Source organism: Canis lupus, chromosome 10, assembly GCF_003254725.2.
Source record: "Canis lupus dingo isolate Sandy chromosome 10, ASM325472v2, whole genome shotgun sequence".
Taxonomy (NCBI): Eukaryota; Metazoa; Chordata; class Mammalia; order Carnivora; family Canidae; genus Canis; species Canis lupus.
In genome coordinates, this window is record NC_064252.1 from 1,417,595 (window position 1) to 1,437,874 (window position 20,280).

Sequence of the window (20,280 nt, forward strand, 5' to 3'; positions counted from 1 at the left end):
TGCCCCCCATCCCCACCCCCACCCCGGCCCCGGCCCGGCCTCGCCACCGCGGGGACCTACCTTCCCACCCGTCGCGCTCTGATCTACCAGGCGGCGGCCCTTCCCTCCTGACCCCGGGCCCTGGAGGAGTGAGCAGCACTATCCCGACTCTAAACTCTCATCCTCTACCCTGTCCTACGTCTCATAGTACCAGAAGCTTCTCAGAACGTCCACTATTGTGGTTTTTTGGGGGAAAAAGATTATTTGATTAATTCGTGAGCGCACTGGACTGAGAGCGTCCTGGAGACAGGGCTCCGTCGTTCCGGTCCTACTCGTCGAGGTGCGCACCACAGCTTCCTGGGCCGCGACAGGTGCTTCGGAAAGTGAATGAACAGGTCGTTGAGGCCTGGGCCCCTGGTTCACCCCCTCCTGAAAATTTCTGACGCCCCTCCTCCCACCTAGCTGGCCAAGGAAGGAGTACGCGGGGTCCCACTGCACCTCGAGAGCCCAACCCTGTTTCCTGAAGCCTGTCCTCCCTAAGGGGAACAGCATTTATCACCCCAAATATGCCTCTTTGGCATAAGGACTATTTTAGGCTGCTTATTTTTAAGAACCAGCAGACACAGGAGAAGCTCTGAAATCAGAATAAAAATTACATTTATGAGGGAAACCTCCATTTGTAAGGGTGTCTCTGCCCCGGAAGAGAAGGACCACTAGATCTCTAGAAACTCTCCTCGTTGGAGAAGGAGAACTTCAATCTGCATAACCACCATCCCCTTATTTGCTGTGCTTGGCCTGAAAACCCACCTTCTCGGGCTCCCCACCCCCAATATCTTCTTTTGTCTTTAACTAGATACGGTATTTAAGGTGGTGACTTAGGCCATTTTAGGGCATTGCAGAGTTTTCCTGAGCTTCTCCCATGTATATAGGAGGTATACTTGTCACTAAACTTCTGTTTTTCTCCTGGTAATCTCTCTTTTACTGCAGCATGTCTCAGCCAAGAACTTAGAAGGGTAGAGGAGGGTGGCCTGGATGGCTCGGTCAGAGAAGCGTCTGATTCTTTAGTTTCAGGTTCAGCCCTGGTCACCATCTCAGGGTCTTGGGATCCAGCCCCATGTAGGGCTCCACGCTCATCATCCGGGAGTTAGCTGAGACTCTCTCTCTCCCTCTCCCTCTGCTCCTCCCCCCACTCATGCTAGAGCATGCACACTCTCTCTTTCTCAAATAAATAAATCTTTAGGAACCCTGGGTGGCTCAGCGGTTTAGCGCCACCTTCGGCCCAGGGCCTGATCCTGGAGACCCGGGATGGAGTCCTGCATCCTGCTCCCTGCTCCCTCTGCCTGTGTCTCTGCCTCTCTCTTTCTCCATGTCTCTCATGAATAAATAAATAAAATATTTTTTAAAAAGTTTATACAGTTTATACTTGCGATACTATGATTTATAATAAGAAATATATATATCTGATGTTTGTGCTCATTTCTGACAAAGAGCTCCTAAAACCATTGGAATTTCCTAAGTGATGAATATCATAGAAGTGTCTTTTGTTATGTTGTTGGGTGGTTTTGGGCACCCAAGGATGGGGCTGGAGGTTGAATCAATTGCTAATGGCCAATGATTTAATCAATCATAACCATGTAATGAAGCCCCATAACAATCCAAAAGGATGGAATTCAGAGAGTTTTCTGGTTATGAACACATGCATGTTCAGGGAGGGGAGAGTGGTGCACTCAGAGAGAATGTGAAAGCCCCATGCCCCTTTGCCTGTGCCTTGCCCTATGCATCTCTTCCATCTGGCTCTTCTGGAGTTACATCCTTTTATAGTAAACTGGTGATTTAGTAGGTAAACACGGTCCCTGAGTCCTGTGAGCCACTCTAGCAAATTAATCAAGCCGATGGGGGGAGTTGTGGGAACCTCCAGTCTGTAGCCGGTAGGTCAGAAGCATGGGTAATAGCCCAGACATGAGATGGCGTCTGAAGTGTGAGGGGTGGTCTCAGAGGACTGAGCCCTTAACCTGTGGAGTCTGATAAAATCTCCGGGTAGATGGTGTCAAGGCATTGCTTGGCGTGGCGAAACCATCCCTCCACGTACATTGGAAGTAGTCCAGAACCTTTAAGACCGAAGTCTTTTTAAGGTAAATCACCAAACAGGGCTCCAGGATGGCTCAGTCATCAGACTTTGACTCAGGTCGTGGTCTCAGACTCCTGGGATCAAGGCCCTGCCTTCGCATCCTGCTCCTCACCCAGCTCCATGGGAAGTCAGCTTGTCCCTCTCCCTCTCCCTATGCTCCCCTCCTGCTAGTGTGCACTGTCTCTTCTCTCTCACAAATAAAAAAATAAAATATTTAAAAATAAATAAATAGGGCAGCCCTGGTGGCACAGTGGTTTAGCACTGCCTGCAGCCCGGGGTGTGATCCTGGGGACCCGGGATCGAGTCCCACATCAGGCTTCCTGCATGGAGTCTGCTTCTCTCTCTGCCTCTCTCTTTCTCTCTCTCTCCAAATAAATAAATAAATAAATCTTTAAAAATATATATTTAAAAAATACTAAAAAAATAAAATAAAATAAATAAGGAGCACCTGGGTGGCTCAGGTCACGATCCCCGAGTCCCCAGATCAAGCCCCACAGTGGGCTCCCTGTTCATCGAGGAGCCTGCTTCTTCCTCTCCTCCTGCCCCTCCCCCCACCCACCCTCATGCATGCGCGAGCTCGCTCTCTCTCTCACCCTGGCTCTCTCTCTCTCTCAACTAAATCAATAAAATCTTAAAAATAAATAATAAAATAAAATAAGTAAAGTCAATCACCATGCAATCCCAGTAACGCACACACACAAAGCTAAGTGGAGAAGGGCCAGAGATTCAGTCAAGGTCTTTTGGGTCAGGTCTCCTTAGGTACAACCTCTTAACAACAGGAAGAGAGCCAGGATTTCTTCACACATTCTCCAAGTACAAAAACAAAACAAACAAACAAACAAAAAAACCAGGAATCTGGCTTAAAATTTGGCTTCATTTTTCCTGGAATCCCCAGGATTGCAATTTTTGTCAGTCCCACCAGAGAGCAACCTTTCTGCATTTATGCTCCTACTTGGCAAAGCACTCGAGTCCTCTCAGCACACACGCCCATCTCCTGAGTCTGAGCTGTACCAACTCTTGAAGCTTTCATGACCCAAATAAATTCCCTAGAATCTGCAAAAGCTAAAACCTTGTAGATAGATACTTTTGAAAAGCCAGCACGATGATTCACTGAAGAAAGGCTTGAGGCTCCGACAAGAACATTCTTTGACCTCTAGCAATAAACCTGACCCAGGGGACACTGAGTTGGACTTTCTCTCCACCTCCCACCCCACTGTACTGCCGTAGGTCCAAAGTTGCCCCATTTAGGTTCTTGGAAGAGAGAACTTTCACTGGGGTGAAGGACCTGTGGGAAGTGACCTTTGGCTCAGTGGCGCTGTCTCCTCACTGCCTTGGGCGAGTGCAGTGTTGACATAGTATCAGGCGGTTTGAGAGCATGGCCAGGCCCTGCACCAGGCTAAAATAAGGAGTCTGAGGATTTCCCAGGCTTTCCCTCCGGATACAGAACACCCCTTCGGATCCCTGGGCTGTGGTAGTTGGCACATGAGATACGTAAAAGACACTCACACACCTCATCTCAGTGCCTTGCATATTCTGTGGACCTCTAGACCAGCGCTACGGGGGCTGGTATCGGTTGCATTGCAGAGGAGTCTAGAACAAATGTCTTCCCCTTCAAACAACTAAGATGGCCAGTTAACACTGAAGACAGCTGCTCCCTTCTTTCTCAGTCTCTGTAGTCACTTCCCAATCCACGCCCCATCCTGGCAAGACCAAGCGTTGTTTGTTCGTCCACAACCCCACTATACCATAAACCATGTATGGGTCACTGTCTGTTCCATGACCTGTTCCCGGACCCCTGCTTGACATTTGGAGACAGAGAAATGGTGCAATTCTATAGATTAATCCTCCTCTGTGGCTGGGTTCTTGCACAGCCTTGACCGCTTTGCACCACCCACGCCTTCACCCTTCTCTACCTAGAGTCAGATTCAAGATTGCTGTCTCCTAGTCCCATCCTAGAAATACAGACAAGCCATTCGGAATATGTTTTTCCTTTATCCAAAGCTAATCTGTGAAAGTCTTTGAGTGCTAGACACCATCTTCCAAATTCACTGATTTATTTTTTAATTACTAAATAGGTCTTCTAATACTACCTGTATGAAGCACTGACTAAGGCACTGTTGGGGAAATCAGTACATGTAGAAAATAAAGATGCTTCCATTTATATATGATACATGTATGTGTGCACATCATAAATGTGTATGTGTGTATGATGTAGCTGGAAGAGTCAAGAAAGAGAAAAACCCACCCACTGGCCAAACAATTGCATCACTCTAGGTCACATGTGAAAATTCTTTATTGTTGAGTAGAGAGAGACATCATATTTTTAACAAACGACACTCCAGAAACCCCGGGGAAATGTATAGTCAATGCCCGCTGGGGCCAAGGATGCTCACTCTGCGGTTTCTACATCACAGCAGGATAGAGGGATGGAGAAGGCATCAAAGCACAGCCGTGTTACAAGAATGGGGAAAAAGGGAAGGAGGAGCGTGTGCAGTGGCAGTTGGGAGAGCGTAACAGGTGTCTTCATGATGCAGTCCAGAGGTCCAGAAGTAGAGAGCTGAGGACAAAAAAAAAAAAAAAAAAAATGAAATCACATGTTCTGTCTTGTAAAATTCCCACCGACCACCAGCTGGGGAAGTAGGGGTATGTGAGTGGCAGGGGAGATATGTAAAGGGAGGAAAAGAGAACAGAAGAGAACAGAAGTCTTAGCCCTCAGCTTTCCCTGTAGTCTTTGAACTAGAGGACTGAACCCTTCTAGCCACAGGAGCTTGCCCTTTCCCTGTTCTGTGTTTACCGTGCTACTTAGAAACACCCCTGTGCATGGTCTGTGGGTCCCTACACTAGGTTCCTATCATACTCGCATCCCTGTGAGCCAGGCATACACACAGCCCTATCCAGTGTGCTCTGGTGCTAATGCTCCCCCCAGGCTCACCCATGGCCTCCTCTTTTCAGAAACCTCCCAGGGAAAGCACAGGCCCAGGGATCACCTCCTGTGTTAGCAGTTTCACATGAATGAAATAAGATGACACAATGATCTGTGTTGCTCCGTCTCATCTAATCTTAAATGCCAGGCCCCAGGGACTTGACGTGCTGTTCCTCCTGGCGCCTCACGGGTTGAGAACGCTCCATCGGTGGTGAGATTATGCAGGCTGCGATTATGCCAGCGGCCCCTCTGAAAGAGCCTGGATTCACCAGCGAGCATTAAAAGAAAGTTTCTACAATGCACTTGTTTTCACCATTTTTATAAAATACTACGGCAAAATTGCACTGTAATTATCTTTATGGTCAATGCAGAGCGCCGGGGAGAGTGTGTCATCCAGATATAGCTGCCCGTGTAATTATCTGGCGGTCGCAGCACTGAAATAAGCATCTAATGAGAGCAAAATGATACGGTGAGTACCGTGTAATCAGCGAGTTACGGTTATTACGGCTGCGTGGCCCTCTCGCCCGACCGAGCGGGGCCAGACCCGGTCTCCGGGCCCAGGGGCTGTGCGCCCGCAGCCCAAGCTGCCGTGGAGAGCTCCTGCTCCTTGGGTCTCCCCTGAGACCGCAACATGCATGCCCAGGCCCCGAGGGGGGGGGGTGCAGCGGGAGTCTCCCCGTGGCCACCCGGCTCCCACTCCCGCGCTTTCTCCCCCCACACCTGCTCCTTCGGATCTACTGCAAAGAAGCCGTGGGCTGGGCTGCGAGGCCTGGGGGGAGCTGGGGCCGCGACAGCCCTTCCGTGCTGTGACTAGACGCTTCCCGGGGACTCGCCGACAGAGGACCAAGCGAGACATCCGTCAGCCCACTCGAGCCCAGGGTCCAGCCCAGACAGCTCCACGCAGACAGACCAGAGTCCGCCAGGGGCGACACTGGGGCTCCCCCAGCTCCGGACTGATTCCAATGCTGCCAACACACAGCGCCGTGCTCCGTGTGCCAGGCCCCATCCTGAACACTTTACCTACGCTCCGTCCTCAAAACCACAAGCCTGCAACCTAATATGACCCTCATTTCTCAGATGAGGAACCTGTGGCACAGGAGGGTTATGTAACTTGGCCGAGGGGACACAGCCAGGGAGCTGCAGATCCCGGATTTAAACCCAGGCTATGCTCTAAGGCGTTAGGCTACGCGGAGGTACTGAGATACGGTTTCTGATTACTCCCCATTAAATTTCAGAGTTCCTTGCATTTCTTTCTAAATCACCCTTGTGACGAATTACACACTAGACCCAGTCACCCGAGATTCTGAATGATCCGAACAGTTTCTGCCTACCTAGGAGGCCGAATACTCAACCCCTGTGAGTTGGATGTGGTGCCTGTTACTACCGGGTGCTGCTCCCTCCAGCTTGTACAAGACGATTCGAGAACGGAGCCCGAACAACAGGAGCTGACCATCCGAGAAGCCACAGGGTCAACCCCTCGCTCCCGTGGCCCACCACCCCTGCCTACTCGGGAGTCAGCCAGGGTCCATGACTCAAGGGAAACAGGGGCGTGTGTGCATGCATGTGAGTTCATGTGTTCTTGCAGACAGGTTCGCAGCTCTGGGGGCTGGCGTGTTGGACCAACAGTGTGCTGGCCGCTGGCCATGTATTTTAGGGCAAATTTATGACTATAAATGCCTGTAGCATCAGACGAAATGTCTCTCCGGCTCCTCCCCCCTTACACATGCACAGTCCCCTCTCCTAACCAATAATCCTTACCTTATTCCGCACTGGGGGGATACTGGAGGGTGCCAAAGCTGGGGACCTTCTCTTGGTTTACATCAACAGGAGTGTCTGAGGTAAAATAAACAGTGTAGTTAGGAGGGGTTTTTCTGAATGTGACCTTCACCCTGACCCTTTGATATTATCAAAGGGGCTAGCCATGAAGGGCAGCATCAGGAGACAGAGTCGGAAAGCAGAGGCATGCTGTGTTTGGGAGATGGGGGCAATAACAGCCCCCACCCCTCCAACTCCTTCCCAGCTGCAGCAGGACTATCTTATGAAGGTCTCCCCGTTGTGTTCCTAGGGACATCTGGACTGTGGCTCCAACCTGATTGGGTAGAAGGGCCGAGGAGCCCTCACTATAGCTAAGAAAAGTCCTGTCTTTCCCTCTGGTGACAACTATGAGGCACTTGACTTCTGCCGAATCTTTGCTAGTACCCTAACCCCTCCTACTGTGCCCCCACACGCTCCTACCTGGCTGGATGTTCCTCTTGCCCATAAGTCCCACGAAGAAGTCATGCATGTCACCTGTAGAAGAAGGGCCAACATTGCCAACAGTGATAATGGGGGTAGGGGAGTGTCAAGACTTCCAAGATTGGGTTTCTTGGGTCTTTATCATGCCACAACTGGACTCCCCAGTCAGCAGGCTATTAGCCACCCTCTCTGCCCACCTCACCCTCTCCACAGTGCAAGAATTCTCTGCCCCCCAGGTGTCTGGCTTAGAGTCTTCACAGCCACCAAGAGGTTCTCTTGCTTCTCAAAGACCAGCTGATGGAGAAAAAGTCCACCACGCTCATCACACCTGTTTCCTCCTGGTATCCAGTGGAGCCCATGAGCCCATGCCTTGGTGCCCATGAGCCGTTGCAGCTGGCATATTGTTTGTGCCAGCTGAGACGGGGCCAGCCAGAATGGCCACTGGGCCCCATGCCCATGGAGCTCTAGCAAACGGTCAGCAGAGACAGGGAGGGAGAAGAGGCTACTCACGTTTCTGGGGAAGTGGCGATTCCTTAGGATCTGTGAAAGCAAGAAGAGTGTGTCATTGGGGAATGGAACCTGGAAAGGAATGGTCAGAGGGTGTTCAGAGCACAACCCCCAATTATTCACCAAGCCATCGCCCGTCTCCATCCCACCTGAAGGCTCTTCTCAAGCCTATTTAATCATCAGAATCCTGCCCCCCACCCCCTTCTCCCCAGGGCTGCTTCCTACCCACGCTAGCCTTGCTCAGCATTTTGAGCAATCCTTCCAGAGAGACTGAGCCGCTGTCATAAAGCTTCCGGAGCAATGACGGGGGCAACTGGTAGAGGTCCGAGTCCTTTTAAGGGACAGAAACAAAGAGGGCTGAGGCAGGAGGCTCACACCTGATCCATTCACCCCTCCCCACAAACCATGGCCTCTTCTTGAGCCCATCACAATTGAACCTGACATCCTGTATCTTTTGGGATTTCTTCTGGTTTACAATGGAAGAGAAGTGGGCTCTCAAAGTGTGGTCCGGGGACCAATAGCATCAATAGCACCACTGCCATAGGCTTCTTAGAAATTCCTAATCTGCATCTCCGTCCTACCTGAGACCTACCGAGAAGATCTGCATTTCAACCCGGCCCTTGCGGTTATTCACCTGCACAGCAAGATTGGAGAAGTAGGGGTAGAAGGAGCACATCAGGCATCCCTGTAGGCACACCAACTGTCCCAGTTTGCCTAGGACTCAGAGCTTTCCTGGGATATGGGCTTTTCAGTACTTAAACAGGTGGTCCTGGGAAAATTGGGATGGTTGGTCACCCTATCTCCCAAGCTCAAAGGGGACTGCGTCTTGGGGCTCTCTCCCAACTGCTGCCACCTCCCAGTGAGAAGGGCCATTGGCTCTGCTCTCCTTGGCACATCAGGAGCCAGTTGCCCGGGGATATGGTTGCCCTGCTATGTGAGGGAGCCACAAAGTCCGCCACTTTCAAGAAAGGAAAGGACAAATAGATAAATTTATTTATTTATCTTCTCCCCCACAAATAAACCCCATTCTGGACCTGCTGCCAGGCAGGGGCTCTTCATTGTGTTGGTGATTTTTTTTTAGCAGTTTGGGCACCGCAGGATGGTTGGTGGGCACACATCCCACAGCCAGTTAACTGCAGCTGCAGAGAGACGATGCCAATGATCACGTTCGGAGATCCTCACCTTAGTCTCAGCAGTGCCTCCCTCTCCAGAGCCCAGCTGTCCTTGGGCTGCCGAGCACAGAGCACATCTACACAGGATGCACCCGTGCACACACCAACCCCGTTGCCCAGCACACATACCTCCTACCCTCTCCTCACCCCCACTTCCCCCGTCCTCATGCACCACTGGGGAGAAGGGGTAGGATGACAACCTCTCCCTTTCATTGACCAAGGGGAACCAGGTCTTGAAGTAAGCTTGTCTTAGAAAAATATATCCAGGGGTGCCCAGGTGGCTCAGCGGTTGAGCGTCTGCCTTTGGCTCAGGTCATGATCCCGGGGTTCTGGGATCGAGTCCCACATCGGGCTCCTCCTCGCAGGAAGCCTGCCTCTCCCTCTGCCTCTCTCTCCGTGTTTCTCATGAATAAATAAATAAATAAATAAATAAATAAATAAATAAATAAATAAAATCAAGAAAGAAAGAAAGAAAGAAAGAAAGAAAGAAAGAAAGAAAGAAAGAAAGAAAGAAAAATATATCCAGATATTCCGACTCTCTCCAGATGAAACTTTGGGCTCCAAACATAATGTCCAATGCATACTTGGCATTCCTTGTGTATTTTTTTTTAAGATTTTACTTTTTTTATTTTTTATTTTTTTATTTATTTACGATAGTCACACAGAGAGAGAGAGAGAGAGAGAGAGAGAGAGGCAGAGACACAGGCAGAGGGAGAAGCAGGCTCCATGCACCGGGAGCCCGACGTGGGATCCGATCCCGGGTCTCCAGGATCGCGCCCTGAGCCAAAGGCAGGCACTAAACTGCTGCGCCACCCAGGGATCCCTAAGATTTTATTTTTAAGTAATCTCTACATCCAATGTGGGGCTGGAACTCAAGCCCGAGATCAAGAATCGCATGCTTTCCCGACTGAGCCAGCTGGGTGCCACTATTTTTTTGTATTTTTGAAGTGGTTCTAGTCTTTTGGATCTGGTGCAACAGCCACCGCCTATATGTATGCATGCCTATCATGCCCTGGGATGCGTAGGGTTGAAGACTGACTCCTCTCTTTGCCCTGCATACAGCTTCCTAGGCAGCCACTTTTCCCAAATTGTTCAAATATCCTGCCCACCTCCTGTAATGAGATGCTAAACTGATCCTAGCTGGAGAGGCAGTTGGACTTCACACACTGAATTTGTAATAAGTTCCACCTATAATCATCTTAAAAGCATGTGTACCAATCTAATTGCTGTCATTTCAAAATCTTAAAAAGAGGGACAGAGGTTCTTACAGACGTGCCTAGAGACACCCTCAGATGGATACATAACTCAGGTGGCCCCAAGCTGCCTCCCAGCCTCCCCTCAACAGCCACAGGCCAGGCAGAGTGCAGCTCTCTGCCAGGTGGGCACTGCAGAGGGGCGCCTTACCTTGCTGTGGCCCCCACCAGGCACCACTTGCTCCTGTGAGTCCTCACAGACAGCCCCAAAACTGGAAGCCAGGCTGATGGCCAGGATGGCTGCAAACAGCAGGGCACTCCGCATGGTGCCTAGGAGGGCAGAGGGTCGTGACAGGAATGAGGGGAGGAGGTTACAACACAGGTGCAAATGCAGGAGACAGTTGGCACCTGTCCCGAGCCTGTTTCCCCAGCGCCCCGTCTCTCTGGCCAAGCCCTGGTCTGGGGGAGCATCTCTGAGCAGGCGGGCCAGCCCCTGGGCTCAATTGCCCTGCTCCCCCATCACGCATCTCCCGACGCTGAGCACCTGGCAATGGGCAATGTGGCAATAGTGCCAGACTCTCATCTCCAAGCAAGAGAGATTCGCAGGACACGCACGGTCTGGTCTGTCTTCTTAGTTAGCCTGAGGAGGGACTCGGGACTCTGCTTTCCAGCACCAGGTAACCCAGGACTTAGGCAAAAGTTTCTAGGATGGGAGCAGTCTGAAGCCACAGGCTCCAGACAGTCCTGGTTCTCTGCCCCTGTGGGCGCTTTCTTCTCGTACCAGGGCCCTGCTCCCGTCCCAGGGCCCTGCTCCCAGATCAGAGGCCCCACCTCTGTTCCCTCGGGTCCTTTATCGTCTCCCAGCTCTGGCCTCTGGCCTCTGGTGCCAGCCCCAGCCCATCCAACATTCTCCCACTCGTGCCTACCTGTGGAGCAGTCCTGAGCCGAGGGCAGCTGGTCTAACAGGATGGGGGGCCGACCGGGAACACTGGCCACTGCCCACGCACAGCACACCACCTGGGTGGAGAGAGCCCAAGTGGAGGGGATCTGAGGATGTGGCAGGAGCTCCCGGCTCCCAGATAAAGGCTCTGGGAGGGTCTGGGGGAGCCGGGGGAGGGGCTGTGAATCACCAATCCCAGGGTGGCTGGAGGGGAGGGGGGAGGCTGGTGGAGAAAAAGGAGGATATAGGCTGCAGACACACACACACACACACACACACACACACACACACACACACACACCCCACACCCCACAAAGCCTGCAGCGTCCTGGAGTTAGCCAGCAGCCCACTTTCCAACAGCCCCTGAGCTGGGCATACTAAGGAATGATGTCGTCTATGCTTTGTACCAAAATTTCCACGCTCAGTAGGAGACGACTCTGTTTCCTCATTATTCACCCATCAGCTCCTCGCCCTTTAACCCTTCAGACTCTACTGCCAGGCCCGCAGAATTTCAGACAGGTACTTCTCTGGCCAGGACCACCCCCAGGACAACCAGACCCAGGCCCCTGAGCAGTGGGAGGTGAGTTTGGCTTCCCTTCCCGCCCCCATTTCTCCCTCTGTCCTCCTTCCAGCTGCAGCTGACCCCTCATCTAGGCCCTCAGACCAAGTGAAGGTCGGTACTTCTCCCCTGCTACCAATGCAGAAGCTTCCAGTGTCTGTCTCCCTCCACCACTTCTCCAGAGCTAACACCTCCTTCCCATGCCACTGCTTCTCGACCCCTGAATCAACCTGATTTAGTCACATCCTTCTAGAATTCTACCTTCTACCCCTCCTGCTAGGAAAGGAGGAACAGAACACGGCGGCGAGCTGTCTCCCCATCCTCCCCGCCCTGGCCAGCCCAGCACTGATCTCGCATTGCCTCTTTTTATCATACGGTTCCGTGTTTTCTCCTCTCTAATCTACCTCCCCGCAGCTCAGGCATCTTCTCCCTGACATTTCAAGTCTCTCTTTCATGGCCCACTCTGTTGAGGGGGCTCATGGGGCTCCCTTTGTACCCAAGGTAGAGCCCCAGGGGACAGTCAGAGCCAGAGTTGGGACAGAAGGAGAACCGGAGAGAGAAGACATGCTCAAGGGAACGGGCTGGGGGTGGGGGCAAAGTGAAAGCACTTTCAGAGCCATTGGGCATTTCCTATTTTTCAGGTGAGGAAATTGACTCCCTCCAGAGAAGGTGAGACTCTTGATCTCAGGGTTATGAGTTCAAGCCTCACGTTGGGGAGAGAGATTCCTTAAAAATAAAAAAAAAATCTTTAAAAAGTTCAGTCCTGTGCTCCACAATATATAGCTACTGGAGAAGAGCCACAAATTTGGGGGGTGTTGTTGTTTTCATTCCAAACCTCCCCTTCATTTTACTGCACTGGTAGGAACTTTGACCAGTAGGAGAACAGTTAACTCTCCCAGAGGGAGTGGTGGACCCTTCTCTGCGAGACCTGGAGACCTGGACCTTGTGCTCTTCTACCGCTTGGGCTGGGAAGAGAACCGGCCGTTGCGTATTTGCTACAGAGACTCCCGCTCACCACTGCCTTCCCCAGTTACCCTACTTAATATGACCACCCTTTCACACTCCATATCCCTCTTCTGTTTCTTCTCTTCATTTATTACATCCAATATTCTAAATGTTTCACTTATAGCCTGTCTACCCGCACACCCCCCTCCCCACCTCCCAGAATGTCAGCATTACACTGGCAAGGACTTTTGTCTGTTCTGGTTACTACTGGATATCCCTAGCTCTATAGTGTTTGGCATATTTTAGGTGCTCAGTAAAATTGATTTAACAAAACAGGAAGCCCGAGCCTGCCTTCTTGCTCTGCAGCCCACAGGGTGGATCCTCCTTAGAGCCTCTCAAGGGCTGTTAGGGTCCTGAAATGCCCTCTACACTCCCAACACCCCCACCCTGGGACTTGAGCCATACGGAAAGAAGTCACTCTGTACATGGCCCCATGGTCAAGCCGCAGTGAGGGCAGCAGCTGAGTCTCAAGGCCCCTTTATTATGTGAGAGGCTAATGGGGTCTCATTGGGAAGCCCGAGTGGCTCAGCGGTTTAGCGCCGCCTTCAGCCGGGGGCTGATCCTGGAGTCCCGGGATCGAGTCCCACATCAGGTTCCCTGCATGGAGCCTGCTTCTCCCTCTGCCTGTGTCTCTGCCTCCCTCTCTCTCTCCCTCTCTGTCTCTCATGAATAAATAAATAATATCTTAAAAAAATAAAGCTTCCCATTTTCCAGCTAATTACAGCGCTGTATGGGCCAAGCATGGGCCAGGACCCCAGGTTGGGAGCCTTTGGTGGGATGAGGGGTAGAAGCTAGAGCCTATTTACATGTAAATGGCATGATAGGGTCATGCCTTTGAGAAGCTCAGGTGCAGTCCTAATTGGATGCAGCCATCTCCTACCTCCTCTCCTCCCCCTATCAATCTTGGGAAGTCCAAGCTGGTCCGGCTGGATGGAAGGGGAGGAAGCAGGGAGGGGAGTGTTCGACAGAGGGCTGAGGACGAAAGCCTCCAGGGTCCCATCTCTGAGGTCTGAGGCAGCCTCTCTCCACCCCCAACCCCCCATCCCTGCCGCCATGCCCTGAACCAGACAAGCAGGGCTTCAGCAAAGGTCCGCCATGAATAATGTCCTTTGATGATGCAGCATCTCACAGAGGATGGCAGGAGCCAAGGATGGGGGGAGCAAGGGGATGGCAGGGAGAACTGGTCACCCCTTGATCTCTGGGATTAGCAAAGACTTGAAAGAGCTAATGCTAAACTAAGCCAGAAAGGTGATGAGGAAGGGAGGCTTTGAAGGCCTAGGCAGGGCTTCATCCTGCCCACAAACCGTATACCAAAGGCGTGGAAAGTGCATGTTGCAGCTCCAGAGCACCTAGGTGGTTTTTCCCTTGACACTTTTCCTTTGAGCCACATCTCAGACAGCTGTCAGTGACCTAGAGGAGCCGGGTCCCTAGCAGGTCCTCCCTCTGGAGCTCCCCCTCTTCGTTGCTGGGGTGGGCTGGAGATGAGGCCAGGAAAACGTGTGTTCCTTGAGTTGCGCTGTGATGGGGTTTGTGGCCCTTCCTGGGGTCAAAGCAGGCGAGGTGAGCATGTTGTGCAGGCAGGATGACCCGCAGACGTCCAGCACATACACAACCAGGGTGCAATGGGGACGGAGGCCTCGGCATCCTGGGGGCAGCCTGGGGGGAGCCGTGGGGTGGGGAGGGAGAGGCGGGCGCGCAGGACCAGGAGAGTGGGAGGAGGGCAGCTTCGGGATGGGGCCAGAGGCTGTCCACAGCCCTCAGCAAGGAACTGGAGGAGCCTCTGCTTTCCTGCAGAGGAAATGGGCTGAGCCAGGGAGACCGAGGAGAGCTGGCCTGAGCTGAGGTGGAATGGCTCCCCGGGGGGGGGGGCTAGCCAGGCCTTGGGGTCGCAGAACTGCACCTCTGGGGAAACGCTGCAGTGACCCAAGCTCTGCAGCACAGGTGGGGCACCTGAGCCCCTGGAGGCTCCCCCCTCAAGTAGGCCCCAGAAGAGAAGAGGGGCAGAGACAGGAAACTCAGGAGCCCCCAGCCTTCCTCAGAGGAGCACCACCGGGTGGAGGGAGGGCAGGGGAGACTCCGCTGGCCTTCCCACCCCCCACCCCCACCGCCTTCCCCAGCCCGAGAGCCCAGGAAGGGCAGCGGGATGGGGAGCAGCAGCTGCACAGCCTCCTGAAATTGCTTCTGCAAATGACCAGACACTTCACTGGGTAAGTGACGACAATTTGGTCCCTGGGAGCAGGAGGCGAGGCAAAGCGGGGGCGGGCAGGCTCTGGTGGGCACCCCTGCCACACTGGCCCTCCAGCCCGGTTCTGGGAAGTCAAGGGGGGGCTGCGGGGAGGCTGACTCAGGACGCAGCCCCCCGTAGGCCGGGCTGAGCCGGCTCGGGCTGCTCCTAGTGCTCCCGGTGCTCCCAGTGCTCCCAGTTCCGGGGGGGGGGGGGGGTGCTGGCAGGGGGGCTCGGCGGGGCGAGGCTGAGGTGCAGGCCTCAGGAGATGCTCCTTGGGCTCCCGCCGCCCAGGCTGCAGGCAGAGGGAAAGCTGGACCTCAGGGCTCCGAGAGCTCGGTGGGGGAGACGGGGAGGGAGGGAGGGATGGCGCCAGGAAGGAGAGACATCCAGAGGCAGGAACAAAGGCCTCACGGAGCAGGAGTCTACATTTTACTGCAAACGCAGGAGCTGCTTGTTCCCTAAAGGTAGCGACGACAGGGGTGGGAGAGCCTGAGCCGAGGAGTGTCTATAGGAAATGGAGATTAAGGGGGAGGGGAGATGTTCAAAGCATTATACACGACATTACGTGTCACTATTAGAGCCCACGGAGACGGGACAAAGAGATGGTGTGAGACAGCTGAAAATCAAGGAGAAAATAATGGCGATGATGATACAGAGAAAATAAATAAATGAAGACAAGAGGGAGGAGACTCGTCATAAGGGTGGGAGCGGCTGGGTCCAGGAGACCCCCCCCCAGCCGCAAGTGGCAAGTGCCACCAGCTGCAGCCCCAGCTGCGGGGGCAGAGATTAGCAAAACTGTGGGCAGAAGCCTGGCATCGCTGGTGTGTGGGAAGGAAGAGGATGCTGGGGGCAGAGCCCAGGGATGAGCTTGAGGATGGAGGGGGCAGGGAGCTCTTGGGTGCAGGGGACCCTGCATTCCCCAGCTCACCTCAGCTCACATAAGCCCTCCAGCCTTGGGCCTCTTTTCAGGCTAAATCTCCAAAGGATCCTAGTTTCCGACAAGACAGGGATCCTCACTTCTTCCCTCCAGGGACACACTTAATGAATCAGCCCATTGGCCACCTGGGACCTGAGCCCCATAGCTAGCTGCGCCACCCCCACCCGAGTCTCTCCAAACCCTGCCAGAGCGCAGCCGGTCAAGGAGCCCGGAGACAATTTCCCTTCTTTTCCATTCTTATTATCTGTATTTGCTAGCTCCAAGGAGCCCAAGGAGGGGAAGGGGGTGAAGGCAGACAAAATACAAGCCCTGCAAAGGTGGGGGAACAGGGACCCACCCACATTAATCAAATGTTTGGGAAGTCACTTGTTTTATTAGTGAGCAAGGAGGTTGAGGGTGGGAGGAAGCTAAGTTCTAAGGGAGAGGGGACTGGAAGAGCTTGGGAGAGGAAAGGTCCTCTTCAAGGGTTCTTCAGTCTCTGAGCCCCATACAAGGGTCAGAGGGGTTGGACATGAGATCCCCCCACAAACGTGGGTGGGTCGGTGGGTGAGTGGGTGGGTGGGATTGGCCCTGATCCAGGAGACAAAGCTGCAGTCTCTGTGTTAAGCCTCCACCTCCACGCTATACAGTCACTTCCAGGCAACGGCTCCCTTTCTTCTTGCAGCTTAGCTTGCCATTTTTACCACCCTCAGGGCCCTGGATGACCTTGACATCCACTCTGTTCTCCTTGAACTTCAGTGAGAATCTGGACGGGGAATAGAGAGGGGTAAAGCCCATCCCCCCCATCCCCTCACCCCTACTCCCATATTTGCACTATGGCTTTCCCTCCCCTTCCTGAAGGTAGTACATCTCCTCCCCTCGAGTCAGAAGACTCAGGGCCCCAGAGAACTTGGGTGGGGAGACTAAGAAGCACCTCCGAGCCTTGCCCTGACGGAGTGTGCTTCAGTTTCTGACTACACAAATTCTCCTGGTCACAATGACCAACAGCTTGGTCATCTGTCCCCAAGCTGGCCCTCAGCACCAGCTCATGGCCTTACTTCTCAGTCACGGTGACTGGAAGCTGCTTCTGTGTGGCATCCAGCACAGCCTGGTACATTTTGGTTAGTAGTTCAATCAGATGTTCGCTGACCAGCAGGAAATCCCCCTTGGAACCCACTGATGATATCTTAGGAAGGGGGAAAAGAATGAGGAAGGGATTCATTTTTCTTCCATAGGAGCAGGCTAAGAGGTATTGAAGGCCCAGAGTGAGGGGTCTGGGCCCCATCACCTCCAGCCCACCCCGACCCTGGGATGCCTACCACCTCCAGTGTGAGGGCCTGCACCCCTGGAGCTCTGATACCTCACTCAGATGTAAGCTGAAAAGCCCATCCTTGAAGCTGGTGACTGACACCCCAGCCACATTGTCCAGCGCAATGACAGTTCTGGCCTGGGAACTCTTGGTGTCTATGAGAATCACATGCCCCTTGGTCAAGAGAAGAGTTCGAGAGGAAGTCTAGGGACAGAAGAGGGAAGTGTGAGGAAGGGTGAGGGCTAACCCCCACCCCTCCAGCTAGCAGCCCCAAGGCTCTGGAGCAGGCTCAGGACGCCAGCCTTCACCTTGCCGTTGCCACGATTGACCTTCTTCACAGTCTCCGCCATCAGAATGGGCCCTTCCGCCCCACCCTTCAGTTTCTGCAGCTTGGGGTTCCCTTGCAGCCCAATGTAGTCACCGTGGAATGGGATCGGGACACTGAGGACACACAGGAGGTATGCAGTGGAGCCTCAGTCCTTGCCCCTGACCCCCAAGGCCCAGCACCTCCTCACAGTGAGGCCCCATCCTAGTCCTCTTGTGCTTCTTTTCCCATCCTCCACCCTATCCTCTATCTCAGTGGTTCTCAGAGCATGGTCCAGGACCAACAGCTGCGCCCCCTGGGGACTTACTAGAAAGGCAAATTCTTGGGCCCACAGCCCCAGACCTTTTGATTCAGAAACTTTGAGAAGGGGGTGGAGCAGTCTGGGTGTTATCAAGCCTGCCAGGTGGTGCTGATGCACATTCAAGTTTGGGAACCACCACCCTATCCCACCTGGAGGATCCTCTCTGTGCTCTCAATGGACATGCACAGGGCCTGAGGGGCTCTCACCTCTGGGGGTAGGAAGCCTTCTTGTCCTTGAACAGTTCGCTGGCACAGAGCTTCTCCTTCAGGATCTCTACCTGCTTCAGGGACAGCCGATCCCGGAATCTCTTGCACTGTGAGGGGGAGGGTCGGGGCTAAGCTCAGGGAGGCAAGGGGCTGGGGGGTTGGGGGGGTACTCAGAGGTGGAGGGAGGGCAGGGACTGGAGAAGAGGAGAGACAGGGAATGGAAGAGGCTCTAGCACTTCAGAGAGGGCAGGGCTGGGGGAGGACTGGGGGCTGAGGGACTCTGGGGGAGACGGATGGAGATGATCAAATGCCAGCCCTAGGAGGGAAGGCTGTATGCCCAGCACACAGCGCAAGGCCTAGTCTAGAAGGTGCTCGATAAGTATTTCCCGATGGCAGAACACTGTGCTGAGTGCAATAAACCAGACATAAAAGGACAAATGTATGATTCTACTTATATGAGGTGCCTAGAACAGTCGGACTCAGAGAAAGTAGAGTCTACATGCCAGGGGCTGGAGGAGTGGGGGGTTACTGGTACCGGGTACTGGTACAGTACTGGGGGTTACTGTCTAATGTGTTCAGAGTTTCAGTTTGGGAGGATGAAAAATAGTATGGAGATGGGTAGTAGTGATGGTGGCACAACAATATGAATGTGCTTAATGCCACGGAACTGTCTACTTAAAAATGGTTAAAATGGCCAGGTTTGTCATGTATGCTTTAAAGAAAAAAAAAAAGTGGAAGAGGGAGGCAGAAGAGGAAAATCAGAGGGAGGAGGGGAAAAAGACAAATGAGAGGAGAGGCTCCCCGGCCCCACTCACCTTCCAGTGGTAGAAGAGCTTCTGCAGCTCCTGGTTAGCCGTGTGGAAGTACCTGTATGGGGCAGCTGGCCACGTTCTGTCCAGGATGTTGGTAGATGGCAAATTGTTCTTTAGCCCCAGCAGGAACTTCTGTGTCTAGATTGGGAATGCAGACGGTGGGGGCGGGGGCGGGGGGAGATTGGGAGTGGACTGATGAGAAGAAAGACCTCCCAACAGACAAATTCTCATCCAGATCCTGCTACTAAAAAAGAGGGAGGCCACCCAGAGGGAGAAGCATGGAGGCTGGCTAGTAAGAGCATGCATGGGAGACCGAAGGGAGGGAAGGATTAGTTCCAAGTAGAGACCTGCTGCCCAGGGTCATGAGGTGAGAGGAACCAAGATGAAAACTGGCCTCCATATTTTGCCCCTATGGCTGTCTCACTTCGCACATGCCTACAGCTGGCCGCCACTGTCTGCAGTGGCCATCTCCCCTCCTCACTCATCAGTCAAGCCCAACACCTCAATCTGGCATTAGAAGTCTTCTACTTAGAGCCCAGCCTCGTGCTGCAGGATCCCCTGCACCATCTCGGCACACCTCTGAGACAGGACTCCTCATCGTGGCCTCCGACCAGCCCATGCATCATCACTCTGTGCCTTAGCCCATTCTACGCTCAGCTCAGCTCTGCCCACTCAGATCCTACCTGTCCTTTGAGATGTAGTTCAAAGTCCTCCTGGATTCCCCAAACCAAGGCTGCCTCTCCTTTCTCTGAAGCCCCATGGCACTTGGTCTATACTTCTGTGTTTGGACTACTGTTATTTGCATGGAAAACTTTTTCCTCTTCTAGACAGCGAGTCCTTGGGGGTCTGGATCCCCAGCTGAGTTTTTTTTCCCTCACCATTCCACATTTATTGAGTGTCTGCTCTATGCTTGACACTGTTCTAGGTATGGAGACACAGCAATGAACAGAGCAGGGTCTCTATTCCCATTGAGCTTACTTACACTCTACTGGGGGTGGGAAAGGAGACAACCCACAGCAAGTGAACATATCATGGAATGTCAGATAAATTTATATGCTATGCTGCAAAAAAAAGCTGGCCCTGAGACAGAAAATGAGTGACAGCATATTCCAGAAACAAAAAGAGTGACTGGATTAAATCGAGCAAGAGGAGATCAGAGAGTTGGCTGGTCAAGTACAGGTCATGAAGGGCCTTGTAGGCTGAGATAAGAACACTGGCTTTTATTCGGAGTGAAACAGAACACCATAAAGGATTTTAAGGGAAAGAGTGATATAATCTGACTTAATTTTTAAAAAATTTATACAACTTATTGTCTTATTTTGAAAGCTTTTTAAAAAAGATTTTATTTATTTGAGAGAGAGAGAGAGAGAGAGAGCATGAGCAAGGGGGAGGGGCAGAGGGAGAAGGAGAAGCAGACTCCCCGCTGAGCAGGGAGCCTGACACCAGGGTCTCCATCCCAAGGCCCTGGGATTACAACCTGAGCTGAATGCAGATGGCTTTACCAAATGGAGCCACCCAGGTGCCTCTGAAAGTTTTTAAACTT

General features: G+C 52.9%; 1 protein-coding gene across 8 annotated transcripts in view; it reads right to left on the minus strand.

Moving 5' to 3' along the window:
- Positions 1-4,382: 4,382 nt before the first annotated feature.
- MYO1A (myosin IA) overlaps positions 4,383-20,280 on the minus strand; it is a 34,585-nt gene continuing 18,687 nt past the window's right edge. For 4 of the 8 annotated variants that reach the window (XM_049115703.1, XM_049115701.1, XM_049115700.1 and 1 more), the window contains exons 23-33: positions 18,741-18,875; positions 17,926-18,032; positions 17,402-17,534; positions 17,145-17,297; positions 11,064-11,154; positions 10,349-10,467; positions 7,998-8,103; positions 7,776-7,805; positions 7,266-7,319; positions 6,789-6,863; positions 4,383-4,664 (exon numbers count right to left, since the gene is read on the minus strand). In XM_049115703.1, the coding sequence (XP_048971660.1) occupies positions 6,790-6,863; positions 7,266-7,319; positions 7,776-7,805; positions 7,998-8,103; positions 10,349-10,467; positions 11,064-11,154; positions 17,145-17,297; positions 17,402-17,534; positions 17,926-18,032; positions 18,741-18,875 (1,002 nt within the window). In that variant the 3' untranslated portion in view covers positions 4,383-4,664; position 6,789. Of the gene's footprint in view, positions 4,665-5,094; positions 5,290-6,788; positions 6,864-7,265; positions 7,320-7,775; positions 7,806-7,997; positions 8,104-10,348; positions 10,468-11,063; positions 11,155-16,158; positions 16,551-16,842; positions 16,971-17,144; positions 17,298-17,401; positions 17,535-17,925; positions 18,033-18,740; positions 18,876-20,280 lie in introns of those variants that run through there. The other 4 variants (XR_007413676.1, XM_049115705.1, XM_049115704.1 and 1 more) reach the window with 4 other exon arrangements.